Source organism: Microplitis demolitor, chromosome 2 (genome assembly GCF_026212275.2).
Source record: "Microplitis demolitor isolate Queensland-Clemson2020A chromosome 2, iyMicDemo2.1a, whole genome shotgun sequence".
Classification (NCBI taxonomy): Eukaryota; Metazoa; Arthropoda; class Insecta; order Hymenoptera; family Braconidae; genus Microplitis; species Microplitis demolitor.
The window spans coordinates 23,506,074-23,526,069 of record NC_068546.1 but is presented as its reverse complement, the minus strand read 5'-3'; the positions used below and the strand labels follow the sequence as shown (position 1 = coordinate 23,526,069).

The 19,996-nt window shown below is 31.0% G+C and overlaps 1 protein-coding gene across 3 annotated transcripts in view; it reads right to left on the bottom strand.

The window, feature by feature from the left end:
- LOC103572200 (alkaline phosphatase) overlaps positions 1 to 17,467 on the bottom strand; it is a 69,145-nt gene extending 51,678 nt beyond the window's left edge. The window contains exons 1-2 of one of the 3 annotated variants that reach the window (XM_053743178.1): positions 17,088 to 17,467; positions 16,782 to 16,849 (exon numbers count right to left, since the gene is read on the bottom strand). Coding sequence is in view for 1 of the 3 variants with exons in the window: in XM_014445382.2 (XP_014300868.1) it covers positions 5,800 to 5,884 (85 nt within the window). In the remaining 2 variants the exon portion in view is untranslated. Of the gene's footprint in view, positions 1 to 5,799; positions 6,821 to 16,781; positions 16,942 to 17,087 lie in introns of those variants that run through there. The other 2 variants (XM_014445383.2, XM_014445382.2) reach the window with 2 other exon arrangements.
- Between the last annotated feature and the right edge of the window lie 2,529 nt (positions 17,468 to 19,996).

Here is a 19,996-nt window from a genome sequence, read left to right as displayed (position 1 = left end):
ATTTTGAAATGAGAAATTACTTTTTGTTAAATAAATATGATGTTTAAGTTTTAAAAAATCACTCGAGTCAACATTCGTAATGAAAATTTTTTTTTAGGATAATTATATCACTTTACAGTATTATACTGTGAAGATTTACAATTACAAGGACTGCGAAGAGTTTCAACACGAGTACTTGGAACTATGAGAGTCATTAAGATCTATTCCAATTAACGCCTATTGAGTTGAAAAGTAGAATAAAAAAATTTATAGAACATTTCACAGTTTTTTTTTTATTAATTGCAATAAAATGCAACTCAATACCATAAATTGTCTCATTTACAAGTGAAAATTGATTACAAACAAGAAAAAAACGCTCCTGATACTTAATTGGTTAATGCGCCTGCAGCGCTAATAGCGCGCGAAATTTGAATTCAATTAAAAGTTTTTCTTTCCAAACGACTAGTTTTACTTCTAAACAGCTCAAAATGAACTTCTGTACAACTTTATTAATAATATTGATTATAATATTGGGCTGACATTATAAAATAATAAATTGGAGTTAATAAGCTGATTATGTTTTAAATTTATGAAAAGTTATAAATGAAGAAATAAAATGTTTAGCGTTGATGCAAAATATTGTACAGCGAATTCTGTGAGATCAAACAATTATTTCCGTCAGAGTACGGCAATTCTAGACTTTTAGAGTTCGAACAAGTCCGTAAACTAGTTGGACGCCGGTATTACGATCGTACATATAATATATTACTATCCACTTGAGTTCTTGTTCACGCTAATGGCCAAGTTTACTACATTATAACTCTCAAATCCATCACCGCATTTTGTCCTTATCTGTATAGATATATATGTATAGTACATTAAAACTAATTCCGTATTATCGGTAAAGTTTGTTAGTTTTATTAACGTCGAAACAACAACTAAGCGAAATAAAAAGCTGTGGCGGCGGTACTTAAATAAAAAATCGTAAATTAACTAAAGATTTATTTTTATTGCACACCTGGCTCTCTGTTAGTTATTGCACGCATTCACGCTAAGTGTTGGATTTACGAGCCTCTTGGTATGTACTCTATTCAGTTATATATCAGATGAGTATAACGTACATTAAACAGCACGGCCTGCTTCCACTTTGTGCTAACTGGACCGGCAAGAAATACACTTTATCGTCCACAGCCAGTATTATATTGAAAGTACCGAGCGAGAGTGCTGGAGGCTAAGTAAGCAGGCGCAAGACCCAGGGATGAGATGAGATGACTCTAATTCCATCAAGGCAACTTTACAAACGACGTCAATCTCGATGCCCCAGTACTCACTTCTTTTCGAGTGCTAATTAATTTTAAATTTATTGTTTCATCTTCCAAGAGGAAAGCAACTACGGAGGTTCTTTTTACTGTCACTGTTCTCTCATTTATTTATACTGATAGTAAACAAAGGTAGACAAGCAATTAGCCGTATAAAAAGGACATGTGATTCAAGGAAATGCGGAATAAAAAATATTTTTCAATTAATTAGCGCAAATTATTACAGACAAATCTAATTTGGCTCCAAAGGCACCGACAAGTACAGATTTAATATTTGATTAAAGTCCTTGGGTTGTTTCTACTTGACAGCCGACTGGAGAATGAGCTCGCTTTAATCTGAGTGTTTTATATACTTCCCCCACTCCTGATTAGAGAGGCGTGTTAACATGACGTTAACCAATCCCAGTGGCTTAACGTCATGGAGTGGGGCGAGAGTATTTATAGAGAAGACGGATCGCCTCGAGATTAGTCATGATCCACTTCCAGCCTAGTAAGCATTCCAGTGAGTCCTTAAAACTGACTTGAGATGTTTTAAAGCGCAACAATACTCTTATCGGCTACTAGACTCATGTTTTTTTTATTTCTTAACTTTTTTTTGACATTTAGAAATATTGTAATTAATACTTTTGAAAAATTATAAAAATGACTTTCGATCAAATTTCGTTGACATCGATCGGTTCGGCTGTCAATAACCGGAAAATATGAAAATTGCCATAATTAAAATTGATGATCAAGGAAGTGATAAAAAAATCTGATATTTTTTACTCCGATTCGGTTGAGGTAAAAATTTTATTTTGATAATAAAAATAAAATTTCGAGGCGAGACTGAGAAATTCGTAAAACTTACAAAAATTATTGAAGACGAACGATTAATTTAATCGAGTTCGTTTGAGAGGAAAGATGAAAAATATTTTCAATAGAATGTATGACGTACTTTATCTTAAATGTATGTTAGTAGTAAAAAGCTTTAGTTTAAAAATGTAAGAGCATAAAAGAGTGGATGAGATAAAATACTTATAATGGGGGTAGATTTATATTGTGACTTTTTATTTAAACACGTAGGAGTTGATCTGTTATTAATGGTGATAAATTTAACATGACACATCTCTGGGTGTTATTAAACTGGAAGTGGAATGTGTTGAGAACACTCAACTCGAAGCAGTCGATATCATCCAATCAATCGTGTAAACGGGTAGATTGTATCCCTTTGATTGTATTTGAGATTGATTGACAGCGCGGTTGATTGACAACCCGGTTTGTTAATTTGTCAACAGTATAATTTTAACTCTGTGCAAATCCGCGAAGAAATGGCTGCCGTGAGATGAGAGTGCCAGTGGCAGACGAGTGTGAATGATTGTAAACAATTTTACGGTGTGAGTAGAACGCCGGGAAATTGCAAACCCCAAGTTTTGTGCAAAGTGTTAGCAGGGGATGTGAGTGGGGCCGGGGGAGATGAACTGGGAGTAGAATAGAAGAGTCGAACTACGGCGGTTTCCCGGACGATTAAACGACGGCAGGCAATTCTGTAACCGACAGCGGCACTGCTCGATAGACTTCCCTTCACGGTTACATTTTGTAGTGCCTGTTCAATCCATCTATTCTTTTACCCGACTATTTTTTTCACTCGTATCAATTTTTCCTCACTTATGATTTTTTTTTTTGCTCTTCTATTTGCTGAACGTTGAGTTAATCTACCGCGCAGTAACAACTAACTTGATATTTTTTTACGGGCTTATAAATAACCATTAGGCTAATGGTTGTACTCATTTTTGTTTTTTATGAAGGTTAATTCATTTTTTATTATATTATCAAGATTTATAATCAACGAGGTTACAAAAAGTTTAATTGCCATGTGCTTGGTGTTGTATGACTTTGTCTTTTCAGAAACTTGAAAAAAAAATTACCAGTTATATATGTAATGAAATGATTAATTGGTGAAAATTATTGTTAAAAGTAATAATTGAATATTGCGATATTTAGATACCGAGTTTGTACTTCATTTAGTTACAACGCCCCAGTAAAGTTTTAGCTTTGAATGCCCTGTTAATGAAACCTCTAGATAAACTTCGAATCCACGACTTACTGACACCGACTATTTATTTTCTAAATAATCATCAGTCAATTCAATTTAATTACTCTATTTTTTTGTTAATATTCAATTAACGCACATTATCACTGTACATTGACATTTTAAATTTTCCCGCTCAATAAATAAATAAATAATTAAAAATAATGGAGTTGCTGGCAATAGCCAACAATATAAAGTTTCCGTTCATTGGTCATTAAAAAAATAATAATATTTTGAATTAACCAACACACAGCAAATATACGATTATTAAATTAATTAATTCATTAAAATGTTAACGGTGGCTATTAAATATTATTAACTGCAATAAAATACAACTCTATACCATAGAATTGCTTATTAACAGCTGAAACTTTACTAAAAACAACGAAAAACGCTCCTGATATTTCATTGGTTAATCTTATCCTGTCATTGGTCAATAACTTGCCTACAGCGCCACCGGCGCGCGAAATTTGAATTCCATTTAAAAATTTTACTTTAAAAAAATTACCGCCGCTTTTAACACACGTTCTTCAGTAAAATATATAAAATAAACTCGTTCACATTCCAAAGTGTCTCGTAAATTAATAAATGTACAATATATTAACGATAGCTATAAATTTAAAAAAAAAACTCAATACTGTCAATTGCCTCATTCACTTGACTCATAAAAACTCTTAAGCGGCTGTCTGTCTAATAAAAAAATATTTTATCTCAATTTAATACTCAGTCAATAACTCCGTCAGTAATTGAACTCATAAAATTAATCCATATATTTTTTTACGTCACTCTCATAATATAAATAATTTCTCTCTTATCAGTTTTCTATAAATAAAAAAAAAAACTGAATATTCCCGCATAAATTAGAACATTGAAAAAAAAATTTTCTTTTAAAAATGAATTTATTCATTTTTCCAACAAAGAACAACGAAAGCAATTGTTCGTAAAAAAAAAGTTTATGAATTATTGGAAAAAATTTTTATTCTATTCCACTGAGAATGACAATCCAATTAATGTAGTCATGAATGGTAAAAAATGATAGATAAAAAATAATAAAAAAAATTAATATAAAACTATAGTTAAAAGAAATATTATATTGACAATGTGCTTCCGACATTGTTGGTACGTGAATAGAAATTTATGCAGAGGCCAACAAAATGTAAAGGAAATTTATGTAAATCTGAAAAAATAAGACACTCCTGTATTCAAAGAATATATACATATACATACATATATGCACCCTGCATTACCGTAACATGTGATAACAGTATATATGACAAAATATATGACATTATTTCCACAGAGGTTGTCTACCTACGAGTCTCGTGTGTGCGGGTATGAATTTCCGAAAGCCACACAAATGTAGGCAGCCTCACGTTTTAAATAACGGAGCTCAAACCATCACCCGCCAGTGGACATATTAAACTATAATGTAGATATTTATATGTATATATGTATGTATGTACATATATATGAATTGATGTATGTATGGGTGGTTTACTAGGTGAACCGTGATGTGATTTTCACCCCCAAATATTGACATTTAGCCTTCCGACATGTGTCGTCGTGATCCCAAGTAAAACAGAATCGTGTCTCGCTTGTTCAACATCAAACTTCCCAAATCCAATAAATGAAATTCATGAAATTTAGCTAGCTATTGCTTAACTCCCGAAGTGGTTTACTCGGCTGTCAATAGACATCCATGTGTGCAGATATTTAATTTAGCTATTGCTTAACTCCCGACGCGGTTTATTCGGGTGTCGACATACATCCGTGTGTGCAGACAATTTTTCAGGACACTTTTTTCACCCAATCGATTGCTTATGAATTATTTATTCAAATCGAGTCGGAGCGAGTTAACAGATTTGTTAATTAAATATTCCTAGTATTTGAGCTTCCTTCATTTTTTTTTTTTTTTGAATATTTAATTTTTAAGTGAAGCTGCTGTCAGTTAATTTTAATTACTGGGAAATGTTTTTTTTTTTTTTGTCACATTTTTATTTTAAATTATTTTTAGAGTTAATGGAAAAAAAACATATATTTTTTTTATTTTGACATTTCCTACAAAAAAATTCAGTAGGTCGTGTAGTAAATATATTTTTTTATCTGAAGAATTTAATGAATGAAAAAAAATTAAAATTCATTAACAAACATATACTTGACAGTTTGGAACCCTGTGAAAATTTTTTATCTTAATTAAAAACCGACACTTTATTTTTGTAACGCAAATAAAAATTTAAAAAAAACACGCTCCGGAAAACAAATCAGTAAACCGCGCAGTGAATTTTTGTTTACCCGACCAAGTGTACACCGAAAAAAGTGAAGCGCGATCGCGGTGCCAAAACATCCCCGCAACAAAAACGCATAAAAAAAGGGCCTGGGGGTATCTGGGCGATGTTAAAGGATGTAAAGGTGAGGGTGACATTTGTAATTTACCTTGGTCGCCGGCCAGCACGAGTACGATCGCATAGACCGTGAGGAAGACCAGGGCGGGGCCGATATCTCTTCTTCGGTCTCGCATCTCCACTGAAACGGCTCTAATTCTACGTGACACGCTGCCACCTCATTCCTCTACACGTTTTATCACTCGCCTATTTTTCATGTATCCCAATAGATTAAATATGTCCATTAATATATATATATCTTCTCTCGAAAATTATGAAATATATTTTTGAAAATCCATTATCCCGAAATTTGAAATTTATTCCACCAACTCCGTTAACTTGTAACCGAAATAACTTTTCCTTGGATGAAATTAACCCCTTTGTATTTAAATTCGGGTTTAATAAATTTTATAGTTTCTTAGCAACTCAACGAACGTTCAGTGACATTTTACACAAGTTCTGTGAGTAACTGAACCAAGAATCCTTCAAGTTTTCCACCTTCTATGCTCTTTTGTATTCCACGATAAAAGTTGACGTAACTCTTCAGTCCCACTTTCCACAGCTCAAGATTTATATGCGCGAATCCGAAAAATCTTATTCTCTTCTATTCTAGTCTACCAATATACATCCGCATTCACAAATTATATATTTTCCAACTCATATATATATTTATTTTTATATTCACATTGTTTCATATTTTATTTACATTACTTTTATTTTTATTTTACTTTCATACTTTTCATATTTCACTTTTCGCTTCCTTACTTTATTTTCACTTTACATTTTTTTCAATTTATCACTTTTTCAAAAACAAGATATTATATATATATACTTTATTCTATTTCATACTCAATATTAATTTAAATCATTAATTTTCCCCCACTTTTCATACTAAAAAATAAATTGCTTCGAAAACTTTGGTATTCATCTTCAGAAAATTCAAACTTTTATTTCCTGTCTTTTATTTTTCATCCGTCACATCAAGAGTTTTCATTGACCTGAATCGACACTTTAATTTCTCCATTATTTTAAATATTAAAGAAATTTTTTTTTAGATTTTAATTACAAAAAAAATTTCCAATAAAAAAAAAAAAAGAAAATCATCAATTAAAAAAAAAATATATATATATAAAAATCAGCGTTTTCGCTCAATTAATAAAAAATATATGTACTGAAAAGTACTAACATTAAATTCGTCATAAATTTCACTATAAATAAATATATGTCACTTATTATCACAAATCACGTGGATTAAAAAATTAATCACAATCACTTTCGAAATTTTTTTCACCCCGCTTTAATAAAAAAAAATTTTTTAAATAAACTTGTAATTGATAATATAAAAAGAATTACTCGGGTAAAGTTTATGAGTAATGAGTAATAAATGTACAAAATACGGAAAGATAAAAAGGTAGTGAGTTAAAGAGAAGCCCGCGGTAGACTAGTTTGGTGCAAGTACCGACTCCGGCTGAAGAGCTGACTCGAGAGCCAGATGCCCCTGAGCGATACGAGACGATATCAACTACGGGGAGTGAGCGTGCGCAAAGAAAACCGCGAGTTCGCGAGAGGAGTATTTTGCACGTGCACATTTACATCTTGGTTTTAGTTTTGGTTTTGGTTTTGGTTTTAGTCTTTTAAGAGGGTTTCCTTCCACTTGCGCTTCCGTTTGTTACTTTTATTTTGACTTTATAAATATGTTTCATTTACTTTTGACACTCCATTCATTTTGCTAATTTAAACTACTTCCTTCGGCTTTACGCTGACGATTTTCATCCCGAGCTCGGGACAAGAGAATGAGAAATTAATATGAGAGATATATTAACGCTTTTTGGAAAAAATTTTTCAAGGAAATTGTCATATTTGTTTTGCTTTCACCGGAAAATTCTGGTAGAAGTTCAAATTTTTTTTCGTTATTTTTGGAATAAAAAAAGTTAAATTATTTTTTATCATCTCTAGATAAAAAAATAATTATAATTAAAATATACAACCATGCATAGCAAATATGACTGATAAAATCTTCATAAATGTATATGATAAATTGAAAAAAAAAAAAAAAATCAGGGGCGTGCAAATTATTTGAAAGTTGGATTTAAAATATATATAGAACGACGAATTTTTTAATGCCATCTATTTTAGTTCTCAAGACCGGAAGTACGTTTAAGTAAAATAAAAAAAAATTATGAGCGTTCCGGTACTAAAAAGTCTTTCGATATTTGAAATAAATTTAAAAAAAGTACAGAGCTCAGTTTGAATATCAAAGTAACTATTTACCCGAAATATAATAGTATATAAATAATAGCCTTGTTATATATTACATTAAACATTAAACAGAATATCTAACACATAATAGATCGCATGCATTTAGTCGGCAGAACAGAGGTATCGGACGTAACGCGGACGGAGTTGTGTGATACTCCATAAATTCATGAAGCGTAGGGTAGCAATGGTAATATGAAAATGAATGGTCAACCAACGTTCCATAGAATAGGGACTGGAATAGGTATAGAAATAGGACGTGAGTGTAAAGCTCAACTCTGTATGTGGATAGATCGGCATGATAAACCGATGCACCAACAAGAGTATTACGTATTTCCATATTATATCGTGAATCCCCGACAAGCCGGATAACCACCTTGCCGCGTATTACACTCGGCACACTACTGTGCTGTGGAATACTGGTGAGTGAAATTAGCGTGATTGGCTCGGACGGTGAACATTCGGATAAACCTACCCTCTGTTATTGAATTTCAAATTTTTTGTCCCTCCATTTTTTAAATATTTTATACGACATATGTAAGATATATGGCCCAATTAATGAATCCGCAGAATCCAAGCTGACTCTATGCATTATTTATTGTTTTAGGAACTACTGAAAATTTAATATTTATGACTTTTTTCAAATTTTTACTACCAACAATATTTTTTTTATCTGTTACTGCCAACGCTCTATTTTATTTTTTGATTAACAATTCTAGAAGTTTTCAAATATTTATTACTGTTAATAATTAACTGAATGATTTTTCAATTATTAATTTTTCTTCTTTAGGAAAATTTCATTGAGCCAAACTAGTAAACTAAAGTCACGCAGTCAATCAAAATTAAAGTTTCGCAGTACACTGTGAAAAATTTCCAACAAATTTTACTATGGGTGCATTGTAACCCCGGACCATAAGAAAACTGGTAAAAAATTTACAAGCGTCCCATAGTAAACGTGTGCGCATAGGTTCCAATTGTGTCGTCTGCGCATACCGTTTATTATAGGACACTTGTAAATTTTGTACCAGTTTTCTTATGGTCCGGGGTTACAATGCACCCAGAGTAAAATTTAATGGGAATTTTTCACAATGTTTTACACCATATAAATTTTGCCAAAAAATAATAATCAGCCAATCCAATCAATTTTTCAATAATTTAAATTATCAAATTTCTGATACTGGTTTAAAAAATTAACTCTCTGTCATCAACTACCCCAGGCTTTTGATACGTCATACATCTCCCACATATAACTTATTGAGAAATATGAGGAATTTTTTATTTTCCTTAATTTTGAACCGGATATTTTAAATTTGTGTGAAATAATGAAATGCGCAGTTAGACTTTGGTAAATATTTCATTACTGAGTAACCATTCTGATGAATTCGTTAATGACAAAGCAGAATATCGACGTGTACATAGGATATTTGTTACTGATTGGCAATATAGAAGACCAGAGGCAATATTCTCGTCCTCGGCTATAACACGTGAAACGATACAACACACAACTACCCCGAGATGTGTAGCGAAGCAATACCTGAGGATAGATCGAGAAAGCTGTTAATTCAACTCAGATGTTCAACACAAGGGATAAAATGATAAATATTTCTTGTCGGAAACTAGTCATTTATTTTACTGCCGTTTTATTTCCGAATCAATTTTTTTTTATCGCCCTCTTTATTCTCGTGTTCTTTAAATTGCGATCGTTTTTTCATTTCGCCGGCCTTAAATTGTAATTATATTTACAATATAATAAATATATTATATTTGTGTGTGTAGCCCTGTCAAACCTGTTGCTACTTGTACATTAATCGCGTACTAGACAACTAAAAGCCTCCAGTACTCTTGTCCTTGCCGTGTACACAACAATAATCCTTGGTTTATATCCGATTAAATAAATTGCAACAGCACTCCAAAGTGCTTATTTAAGAACAAAAACTTTCGTTCGTTTATAATTAAATGCACAGAGGACACTATAAATACTAAGTCTTTGTGTAATATTATTTACTATTTAAAAGTTTATGAATGGCTAATATTCGTACCTATCATTTCTGTACCATCGAATATTTCATGAATTTTTTTTTTATACTAAAATATTCTACCCTCTTAATTACGAACTAAATGGTCGATTTTTTAAAATTACTATTGAAAGTAATAATTGAGTATTGCGATATTTAGATACCGAGTTTGTACTTTATTTAGTTACAACGCCCCAGTAAAGTTTTAGCTTTGAATGCCCTGTTAATGAAACCTCTAGATAAACTTCGAATCCACGACTTACTGACACCGACTATTTATTTTCTAAATAATCATCAGTCAATTCAATTTAATTACTCTATTTTTTTTGTTAATATTCAGTTAACGCACATTATCACTGCACATTGACATTTTAAATTTTCCCGCCCAATAAATAAATAAATAATTAAAAATAATGGAGTTGCTGGCAATAGCCAACAATATAAAGTTTCCGTTCATTGGTCATTAAAAAAATAATAATATTTTGAATTAACCAACGCAAGCATATATACGATTATTAAATTAATTAATTCATTAAAATATTAACGATGGCTATTAAATATTATTAACTGCAATAAAATACAACTCTATACCATAGAATTGCTTATTAACAGCTGAAACTTTATTAAAAACAACGAAAAACGCTCCTGAAATTTCATTGGTTAATCTTATCCTGTCATTGGTCAATAACTTGCCTACAGCGCCACCGGCGCGCGAAATTTGAATTCTATTTAAAAACTACTTTAAAAAAATTACCAGCACTTCCAAAACAATCTATTGGCGAATTTAACACAGCTTTTATTGAAATATATAACAAACTCTCTTAAATATCTCGAGACTTTAAGAGAATCATAAAAATAAGTAGATATCATTCAATAGAGAATAAAATGTTCTTCTGATAATTATTTCCGTCAATCGCCTCATTCTCTCTATAAAACTATATAACAACTGTGGGCTTTTGTCCAAGTGACAGCACTACTTTTACATCTCGACACAGAAATAAATTTCTTTTTGTTTAAGCAAAATTACTCGGACTCGAATGGATTCGGAACAAAGCTCAGTAAAGAGCAAGCTGCGGAATGAGAAACGGCTAAGAAACTCAGCACTATTGCTCACTAAAATGAGGGTAGATAATCGTGTCATGATATCGATTACTTCCACCTCGACTACATCTTGTAAATCTCAAGGTTATCGTTATATTCATTTCCCCATCATCTTTATCGTCATTTGCTCTCTTGTTATTCTATTTCCTTGCTCTTTGGCTCTGTTCTTATTCATCTTACTTATACTTATATTTATATATATATATGTACTCGGATAATTAAATCCCAGGTCAAAGATAAAACAGAGTTAACCCAAAAGGTGAAAAATTAATTATTCTTAATACTTGTTACAGCTGTCAGATAAAAGTATAATATTATACTCCGAGATAATAACTCATTTTTATAACAAAATTTCATTCATTTACTAAAAATAATTTTCATAATGATAAATTTTAATAACAAAATATATATATATAAATATAAAACAAAAATATACTTCTTTGAGCTTTTGATAAATTCGTTTTATTTTGAAACGTTAAATTAAATTTTTCCTCTTTTGAAGATTTCATATTTTTTTTTTATTATTTTTTTGTAATAAAAAATTTTTTATTTTTATGTTTGTTATTTTTTATTTATTTTATTTGTAATAGCAAACTTTGCCCCCGGGAAATGAACCTCGAGAGTTAAAGAGAAAGAGACAATCGACTGGGAGTATGAAATCAATGCAATAAAACACTTGATATGTGAATCCTGGGAATAGTCTGGTAAAAATATCTATATATATTTATATACATATATATGTCTAGATGCATGTAGGCAGTACATATATTGCACAGAGGACATATATATTTTGTTAACGGTCCTAGTCGCAGTGCATGGGACCACGAGGATCTCGACTACGTGAGCTCGTAGATCATTACAATGTGATTTACATACTTATCATCTCGGGCGTGTGTGATATGTATGATATGATACATTTACTACGAAAATGCCTCCACATCATCATACTCCATACAAATGCCAAAAGAATTTATGGTAAGTAATTAAAAAAAAATTCTATTAACTTTTATTCGAAGGGTTGAGCTGAAAATCTATTGGATGCGTTCACGGAGCAAACGCTCATTGACAGGAAGTTTAATTTCCTAAAACTTTTGTAGTATAGAAAAACACTTTAGAAGCTAAACTATCGGAAATACCGTAACCACTTGGTGTAAGTTGATTTCTATTTTCGAAAAAAAATAATCAATGGGATTAAAGCCAACAGTTGATGATTTTCTACCTTGAGCCAGGTCAGGAGCTTCGTAAAATACCTCGGTGTAGCTTTTGGCAGTAGGTAAATTTACGTCACTAAGTTACCCAATGGCATTCAAGGCATCAATAAATGCTTCGCTGGGTGCATCCTTGCCAGAAGCTGAAAATGCCCTAGATCCTTAAAATAATTTCGAAAAACAAAATAATTACTTTGAATGGTTAAATTTTGGACAAATGAAAAATAAAAACAATGGGCATGGTTAATTAAAAAAGTTTGTCAGCTAGGTTGAGTTTGTTGGCTCGTGAAATAAATAAATAATAAGACCGAAATTCCAGAGCACGAAGCAGATGTCCAGTGAAAATACCAAGGATCCAAAACAAACATGACCACCCGTCAGAGAGCAAGCATATGCACGGCAAAGTGATGAATGAAACCCGCAACCGAAATACTCCCCGATCCCCTCTTTCCACTCCCATGTCCACCGGCCAGATGAATCTCCACTTTTTTCCGGGCCCATTGTTCCGACTTTTTTTGTCCGCCAATATTTTTTTACATCTCTATCTATTTTCCCGGATTTTTCACGTAATGCCAAATAAAACAATAAATAATTCCGGCAGAGCAGCAACTGCTAGAGGAATAATGGCTGATGGACTCACGGACTTACACAGACAAAAATTTTCACCGGATGTCCTGCACTGAGAAAAAGTCGACAAGGGTCCACGGCGAGTGCTAGAGCTGAAATTAACGTCGGACGCCGGAATATAAACTTGTACCTTCACTTCTATGGAGCGTTGTGTTCACTCAGTTAAGAGAATACGAGGACCTGGAGACCACGTAATTATAGCTTCGGGCTGCTAACGTCAGTATCTATCTCATGTACCGATATATATACACCTACACGTACTTTTATAGCTCTACTCCTCTTATAGCAACTTTGATATACGTTACATTTTATTAACTTGACCATACTTCCTCTATTATAACACAGGTCATTTAATAATTATTATTATTATTATTACTTTATTTTTATTTATTTTTTTTAATTATATAAATACGTTGACTCCATCAAGTCTTATTTATAACACGATGCATCATCATGTCAATTAAAACTTTACACTCGAGTTTCCGGGTGGAGAAAAGACTAAATTTTAAAATTTTTTTTGGTAGCGAAAACTGACATTTGAATGAAGGATACGGCGGGTAAAAAATATCATTAGAGTTTTTTTTTTTTTAATTGTCCAGGTCTCAATAACTATTCGGTGTCGACATGACCCAGTTTTGGACCAAAATCCAAAAAGGGTAAAACGAACCTAATTTCGAAAGTTTGAAGATTTATCCTTCGTATTTGAATATTAATTGATAAATTTAAAATAATGAGGGTGATAATTATCTCTCAAAATACCGATACTTATTTATAATCATCCCTATTTAAAGAGATAGAAATGTGTTTATTAAAAAAAATATATAACGTGGAAAGTTTTTAGCTGTTAATTATCTTCACTCCAGCACGAGTGGGCTTTTAACAAAAAAAAAAAAAAAAGGTAAAACTTTTTCCCACTAGTGCCTTGTATACAATAAAACGCTCGGGTTATCGTCAACAATTTATATTTTTTATTCAGCAGTTTGCTCATCTCCCTGGTAGCCGGATATTCTTGTTTTTATTTAACGCGACAGTGGATTCCTCATTGTTAGTGAATTTTTCGCGGTCGAGTCGACTTGAGCTAAGACAATTCAACCGATTATCTTTGCAATTATAATACTTTTAATACCTCCCCGTTTTTGCACTCTCGACTCAAGAGTCGAGAGTAAAAAAACTCGGTTAAGATGCTACTTGAGATATGTGGATGCAAATTATGGGCATTTATATGCTTTATTTTGCCCATTCAAGAAAATATTTTCCAGGGGGAGTAAGTACTTTTTTTATTATTTTTATTCAATGTAGAATCTGTTTAATTTTTTTCACAACTCATCATTTCAAATGGGCGTAAATTACTCAAGATGAATCGAAAGCATACGTAATTTTTTTTTTTTTTTTTTTTATTTCAATTCAAGCGTTTATGAAAAATGTCGAGCTCTTCAAATTAAAATTACAGGGAAAGTATTGAAAGTATGTAAAACATGCTCTCTTATAAATTTGTAGAGAATTAAATTTCCTACAAAATCATTTTAGATCATTTTTCACTTATCTTCAATAATTTTCCCATAAATATGCATTAAAACTTTACGATCAGAAAAAAAAAATATAAAAGTTGTACCGCGTATTTAAAATCAAAATTATGGAGAAACTAAAAGAGATACGTGAAAAATGTATTAATTATTTTTTGTAGAGAACAAAATTCTCTACAAATTTGGTTTCTGCTACTATGCTTGTATTTTTAATATTTTCGACGCGAAACCCCCTGAAAACTCTCGAACCAAAAAAATAAATATTTTGATGGTTAATTACCTTGAGAGCCTGATTAAATTTAATTACTCAGTTATTGATGAATTAGGAGTGCAAATATTATGTCTAACACATACTGAATTGTTTAATGAGCTTATATAAATCCGATTATGGTGTATTTATCGGTATAATCTACTAGCAAGAATAATATTCAGTTCAATTGTCTATTATAACCAAATTCAATAAACTCGCATGGAATAATTGTCAATATTATCATTAGATCTCTATCATTATTATTATTGTTGTCAAATAAATAAATAAACAAGTTGCAGATGAAGTTGTATTTACAAAAAAATGTAACAATAAATGACGATCAATTGAAATAACGTGTAAAAGCGGTGGTACTCGATGTCAAGGGCTTTAAAATAGAGGAATAAAGAAACCGATAAATGTAAAAGAAGTAACAAAAAGTATGAGAAAAAGCAAGAATGAGAGCAAGATCCATTATCGTAAGTTTCATTGGGGAATCAGGCCTGAATGCACGCGGATAGAATCCACATCCAACGAAATAGGTCAATGGGCAAACGATTGAGAAATCAAGTTTTTCATTTTTTTTCATTTCTTTGAATGTTCCATCATCACTTGGATTCTTTTTCTTTTTTTAAATTTCCTATTAAAATATTTATCGCGATTAATTTCAACGTTGCAGTGGGTTTCAATACCAGAGCGGAAGTGGTTGGGAAAAAAGAGGCGAAGCCTAATGATAAATAAAAATACAAAATGAATAACTTGCCAGCATCATCAGCAATAGCACCATGAGTTTTATAAATAAAAATACTACATGTTTCCTTTTGTTCACAGTCTTTTGAATCGGATGTATTCTGTACAAGTTCCTTTGGCGTTTAAAAGGATCGGAAACTGCAGCAGCCTCTGTATGTCTGCTAGCTGTTGTAGAGCAAACGTTTGAGGAGATAGGATCGCACATTTGAAATGCCTGGTGCTAAGTGTGTGTGAGGGTGTGGGTGTGGATGTGGGTGAATATGGGACTAGTTCCTATCCAGCAGCAGCGGCAACAACGATAACGACTGTGGGATTTACGGGTGGTTGTTTCTCGGTAGTGTGGATGCAAGTTGAGTCGAATCTCAAGACCTGAATGTGTCTCGTTAGCAATACTCTGCACCGCATTCGCATCCTCATTGACTTTGCAACTGTATGCTCATGTCATTGCTGACGAAAGCTATTCTACATCGTGTTGACACCGAGTTCTCATTCATCTGTTTAATTAACGACTCTTTTTATTTACTAATAACAATTGACATGGTTTTATTGATTTCATTTACTATTGAGTAATAATAACAATAATAACAACAATAGTAATGATAATAATAACAGTTGAGTGTTATTGATATTATCAATGCTTACAATATTGATTACATGGATGTATTTACATGAATACATTCAAAGTAATGATGCTGATAATAACGACATTTTAAATTGTTATTATTATTGATATTGATATTGAAGTTAATATTTATGATAAAATATAAATAATTATAAAAATGATGATTTAAAAAAAAAAAGAATTTTTCTAGGGATGCCCTATATCCTATAATTTCTTTCAAAAAAGCCTAAAGAATAATGTGGGATGATAAACAATTGGTAAAATAAAAGAAAATATACCGATTGACCTATAGAGGAGGTGGACATCGCCATGACATCGAGATAACATCGACATCGACATAAGTGTGAATCATCTAAAACCGAAAAAATTTTTTTCCTGCAATAATTCCTATCATTTTACTTAGAGGAGAAACCATAAATAGGTGCAATTTAAAAGAAAAAAAAAAAAAAAAAAAAAACGAGTTTTTATCTCTTTGAAATTCAAAACAAATGAACTTAAAATCACAGTGGATTATTTATTATTTGAATATAAAATACTTTTGGCGGCAAATTTTTTTTTCAAATTTTTGACGTAAATTAAATATATAATTACGAGTAATAAGTTAAATATATCATTGAGTCATAAATAATCGCTCAATTTTTTAAATATGATAAATAATTTTTGAATTAAAAAATTAAAAACTCACATTTTGCTGCTCATCGATGACTTCATTGGACTTGGACTTAACACTGACATCACTCACGAAATAAAACACTACTCACTCATGAACCACCATTTTTTATTAAAAAAAAAAATAACACAAGCATATTTTAAAAAATGATACAGTAGTTAGTCGACATTTTATAATTTTTGTGTTTCTTTAAAAACGATAAATTAAAAAAAAAATCATCTCTAGCATTTTTAATTTCCTACATGTGCATATTTTTAATTTTTTTTTTTTTATAATTTATCATTTTTAAAAAAATTCGAAAATTATTAATTGTCTACTAACTTAATTATGATTTTTAAAAAATGGCGGCAAAAATAACGAACAAAAAAAAATTTTCACATCGCTTTATAAAAAACACTTTTCACTCACAAAAATACTCACTGATAAGTTTTCAATACTTCGCCCATACAAATAATGACTAACAAAATTTATTTTCACTGATTTTAAATTAATAAACCGAACGACAACGAGCACCGGTAGCTTAACAATGGAAACACAGATACGATTTATTTAAATGAATTGTTTTACTACTTATATTTGACATACCGTTTGAATTATTATCACGAAATGTTCAATGACCGTCAAATAATATTTAAAGACACTTGTTTTGATAAATATAATTGCAAAAATAAATAATTTATTTATCAAATCACGAGCAAGACGACGACGGCGTCATTACGATGGCGGCAGTATGAAGTTGGGCCCAGAACAGTTGCGCAGTTGTAAGAGCGGTTGAACGTCCTGCGCAGTAGAAACAAAATTGAGAAGCGCTTGCGCAGAAGTATTCTCAGTCAGTCCGTCTCTCATCTAATACTCTCTCATTGTCGTAATTTTATTCAGTTCAAATAATTCTTTTAATTATTGCGACACTCGATTATAAATGTAATGTGAGTTTTAAATAATTTTTTATAAAGAAATGAAAATTTTGTGATTTAAATTTATTTGTGTCCGTGAGTGTAAGTTATTAAATAAATTAAACTCAGTGCCGGCTTAGCTCTCGGAGTTCTCGGGTTATTCAGCGCCATGTTTGTGGTCGAAATTTTTAAACGGGATAAAAATAATTAAAAGTGTTTTCTTTTATTTTAAATAATATAATTAAGTGATGAATTAGTTGTGATAATTAAATCGTTTTAGTGAGTGCTTATGTGTTTAATTTATTTATTTCTTGATTGTAATGTACGAGCACTGGCAGCGGAAAATAGAAATGGCGGCAAGCGTGAGTAAATTTAAAAATCAATTATTGATTAACTTTTTTTATTTACTGATTATAATTATGGATCAAAATTATAATAATTATAACATTGTTTTTTTTAATTTTTTCATTTTCATATAAATATTTAATTATTTTGTGGCGAAATCAAATTTTAAATCCTCCCGCGTAGTTTTAAAGAGGACGCTCTATTCAAAATGGTGACATTGTAAACAAATCTGACAAGTTGGTTTATTTTTTTATTTAAAGATAATTAATTTATTCAAAAATATGAATTAATGGACATAATAAAATATAAATAATTAGTAAGATTTAAGTACAAGCGTTAGTACTAATGACTTGAGGAAAAATTAGCAACAATTATTATTTACTTAATTACTGAATATTAAAAAAATTATTGATAAATTTTAAGTAAGTTATTATTTTATTAATTAATATCTATCACATTTTTATCAAAACTTAGATGTTAATCAAATGAAAAAAAAATTTTTTTTCTTCAAGACCCAAAATTAAAAAAAAAAAAAAATTCAAAATCTTCAGTCCTGGATTTGAATAATGAACCAAAGTATGAGTATGAGTGTAGCAGACAGACAAATTTCAAATTATTAATGAATAAAGTAAATAATTAATCAAATAAAATTTTTAAAAAATTAATAAGTGCATTATTTATTAATTTTATTTTTTAAATTATTTACTCTGTTTATTTATAAATTTAAATTTGTCTTATGTCTGCTACATTTACACTCGTCATCAACGTCGATCAAAATTTAGTTCATCAAGAAAAATAAAAAAATGAAGATCCAGCTGTGGATTAGGTTTCGTGTCATTGATGAATTGTTAAGCGGTCAACATTAAATATTCGTCGAGCAGCGATGGGAAATACATGTCCCACAGGAGCGGAGATGTGGTTATCAGCCTGTGTACATCTATCACTCTTGTATATATACATATATTTATATTTGAAAATGTCCAACACAACACTCACAACTCATTTCCACGTACAACTCTTTTACTCACTTTAATTACGATTATTCTTGCTCTATCTCCGTTTTCGCCGCAAAACCACCAGGAATACGTATATTATATATATATATATATATATATATATGTACATAAATATATAAATACACAAATACGGACATGAACAGGGACACCGACTCTAAAGCACACATGATATGACTAACGTCCTTGCTTTAAAACTATGGAGCAGTTGGCTGCCTCGGCTAATTTCGTAGTTGAGTTTAAAGCTCAACATATTAATATTTCATATAAACGACGACCGCACCGAGCATCCAGTGAATAAGACTTCTTTACTCTGAGATACGATCGCGTATATCACCAAATGCATGAAAGTTAAGGCTATAAAAAGAGATAAATAAAGAATCAAAGCAACGGTACAGAAAATACTTTAGAGTTTGAATCAATCACACGTGAATTTAAACTCCAGCCACTTTGTACCTTCTCGACTTTTTTACTTTTTTTATTGATTTATCGCGCTATCTTTCGCTGAGATAAATATTTCAATACTTTCCTGGCTGAGCTGTGATATAAATATATAAACATATAACTCTCAGGTGTATATGTGAGCGTGAATATTAATTTGATATCTCGTGTTATAAATATTTTTTTTCGTTCATGGGATCCGCGGGTTGATTGACGCGGCTTTATTTCAATATTTCATGCTTTGGTTTTTGTTACCGGTCAGTTATCGGATCGGACATTATTAGAATAATATAGTTTCGAATTTCGAAGCATAGAAGCGGCAATTTTTTTATTAATCTGTTAATTTTTTAATCGAAATCAATAATTGAGTTGACGGATTATTCACTTTTTTTTTTATTGCAGATATCTCACAAAATATTTGAGATAAATTATCGTCATAGGTGGTCATTGGAAAGAAAATTTCCTCCTCTACAATTTCGATATCTACAAATAATTCTGTAGAATCAATAGTTTAGAAGATATAGTCATCTTAATTAAT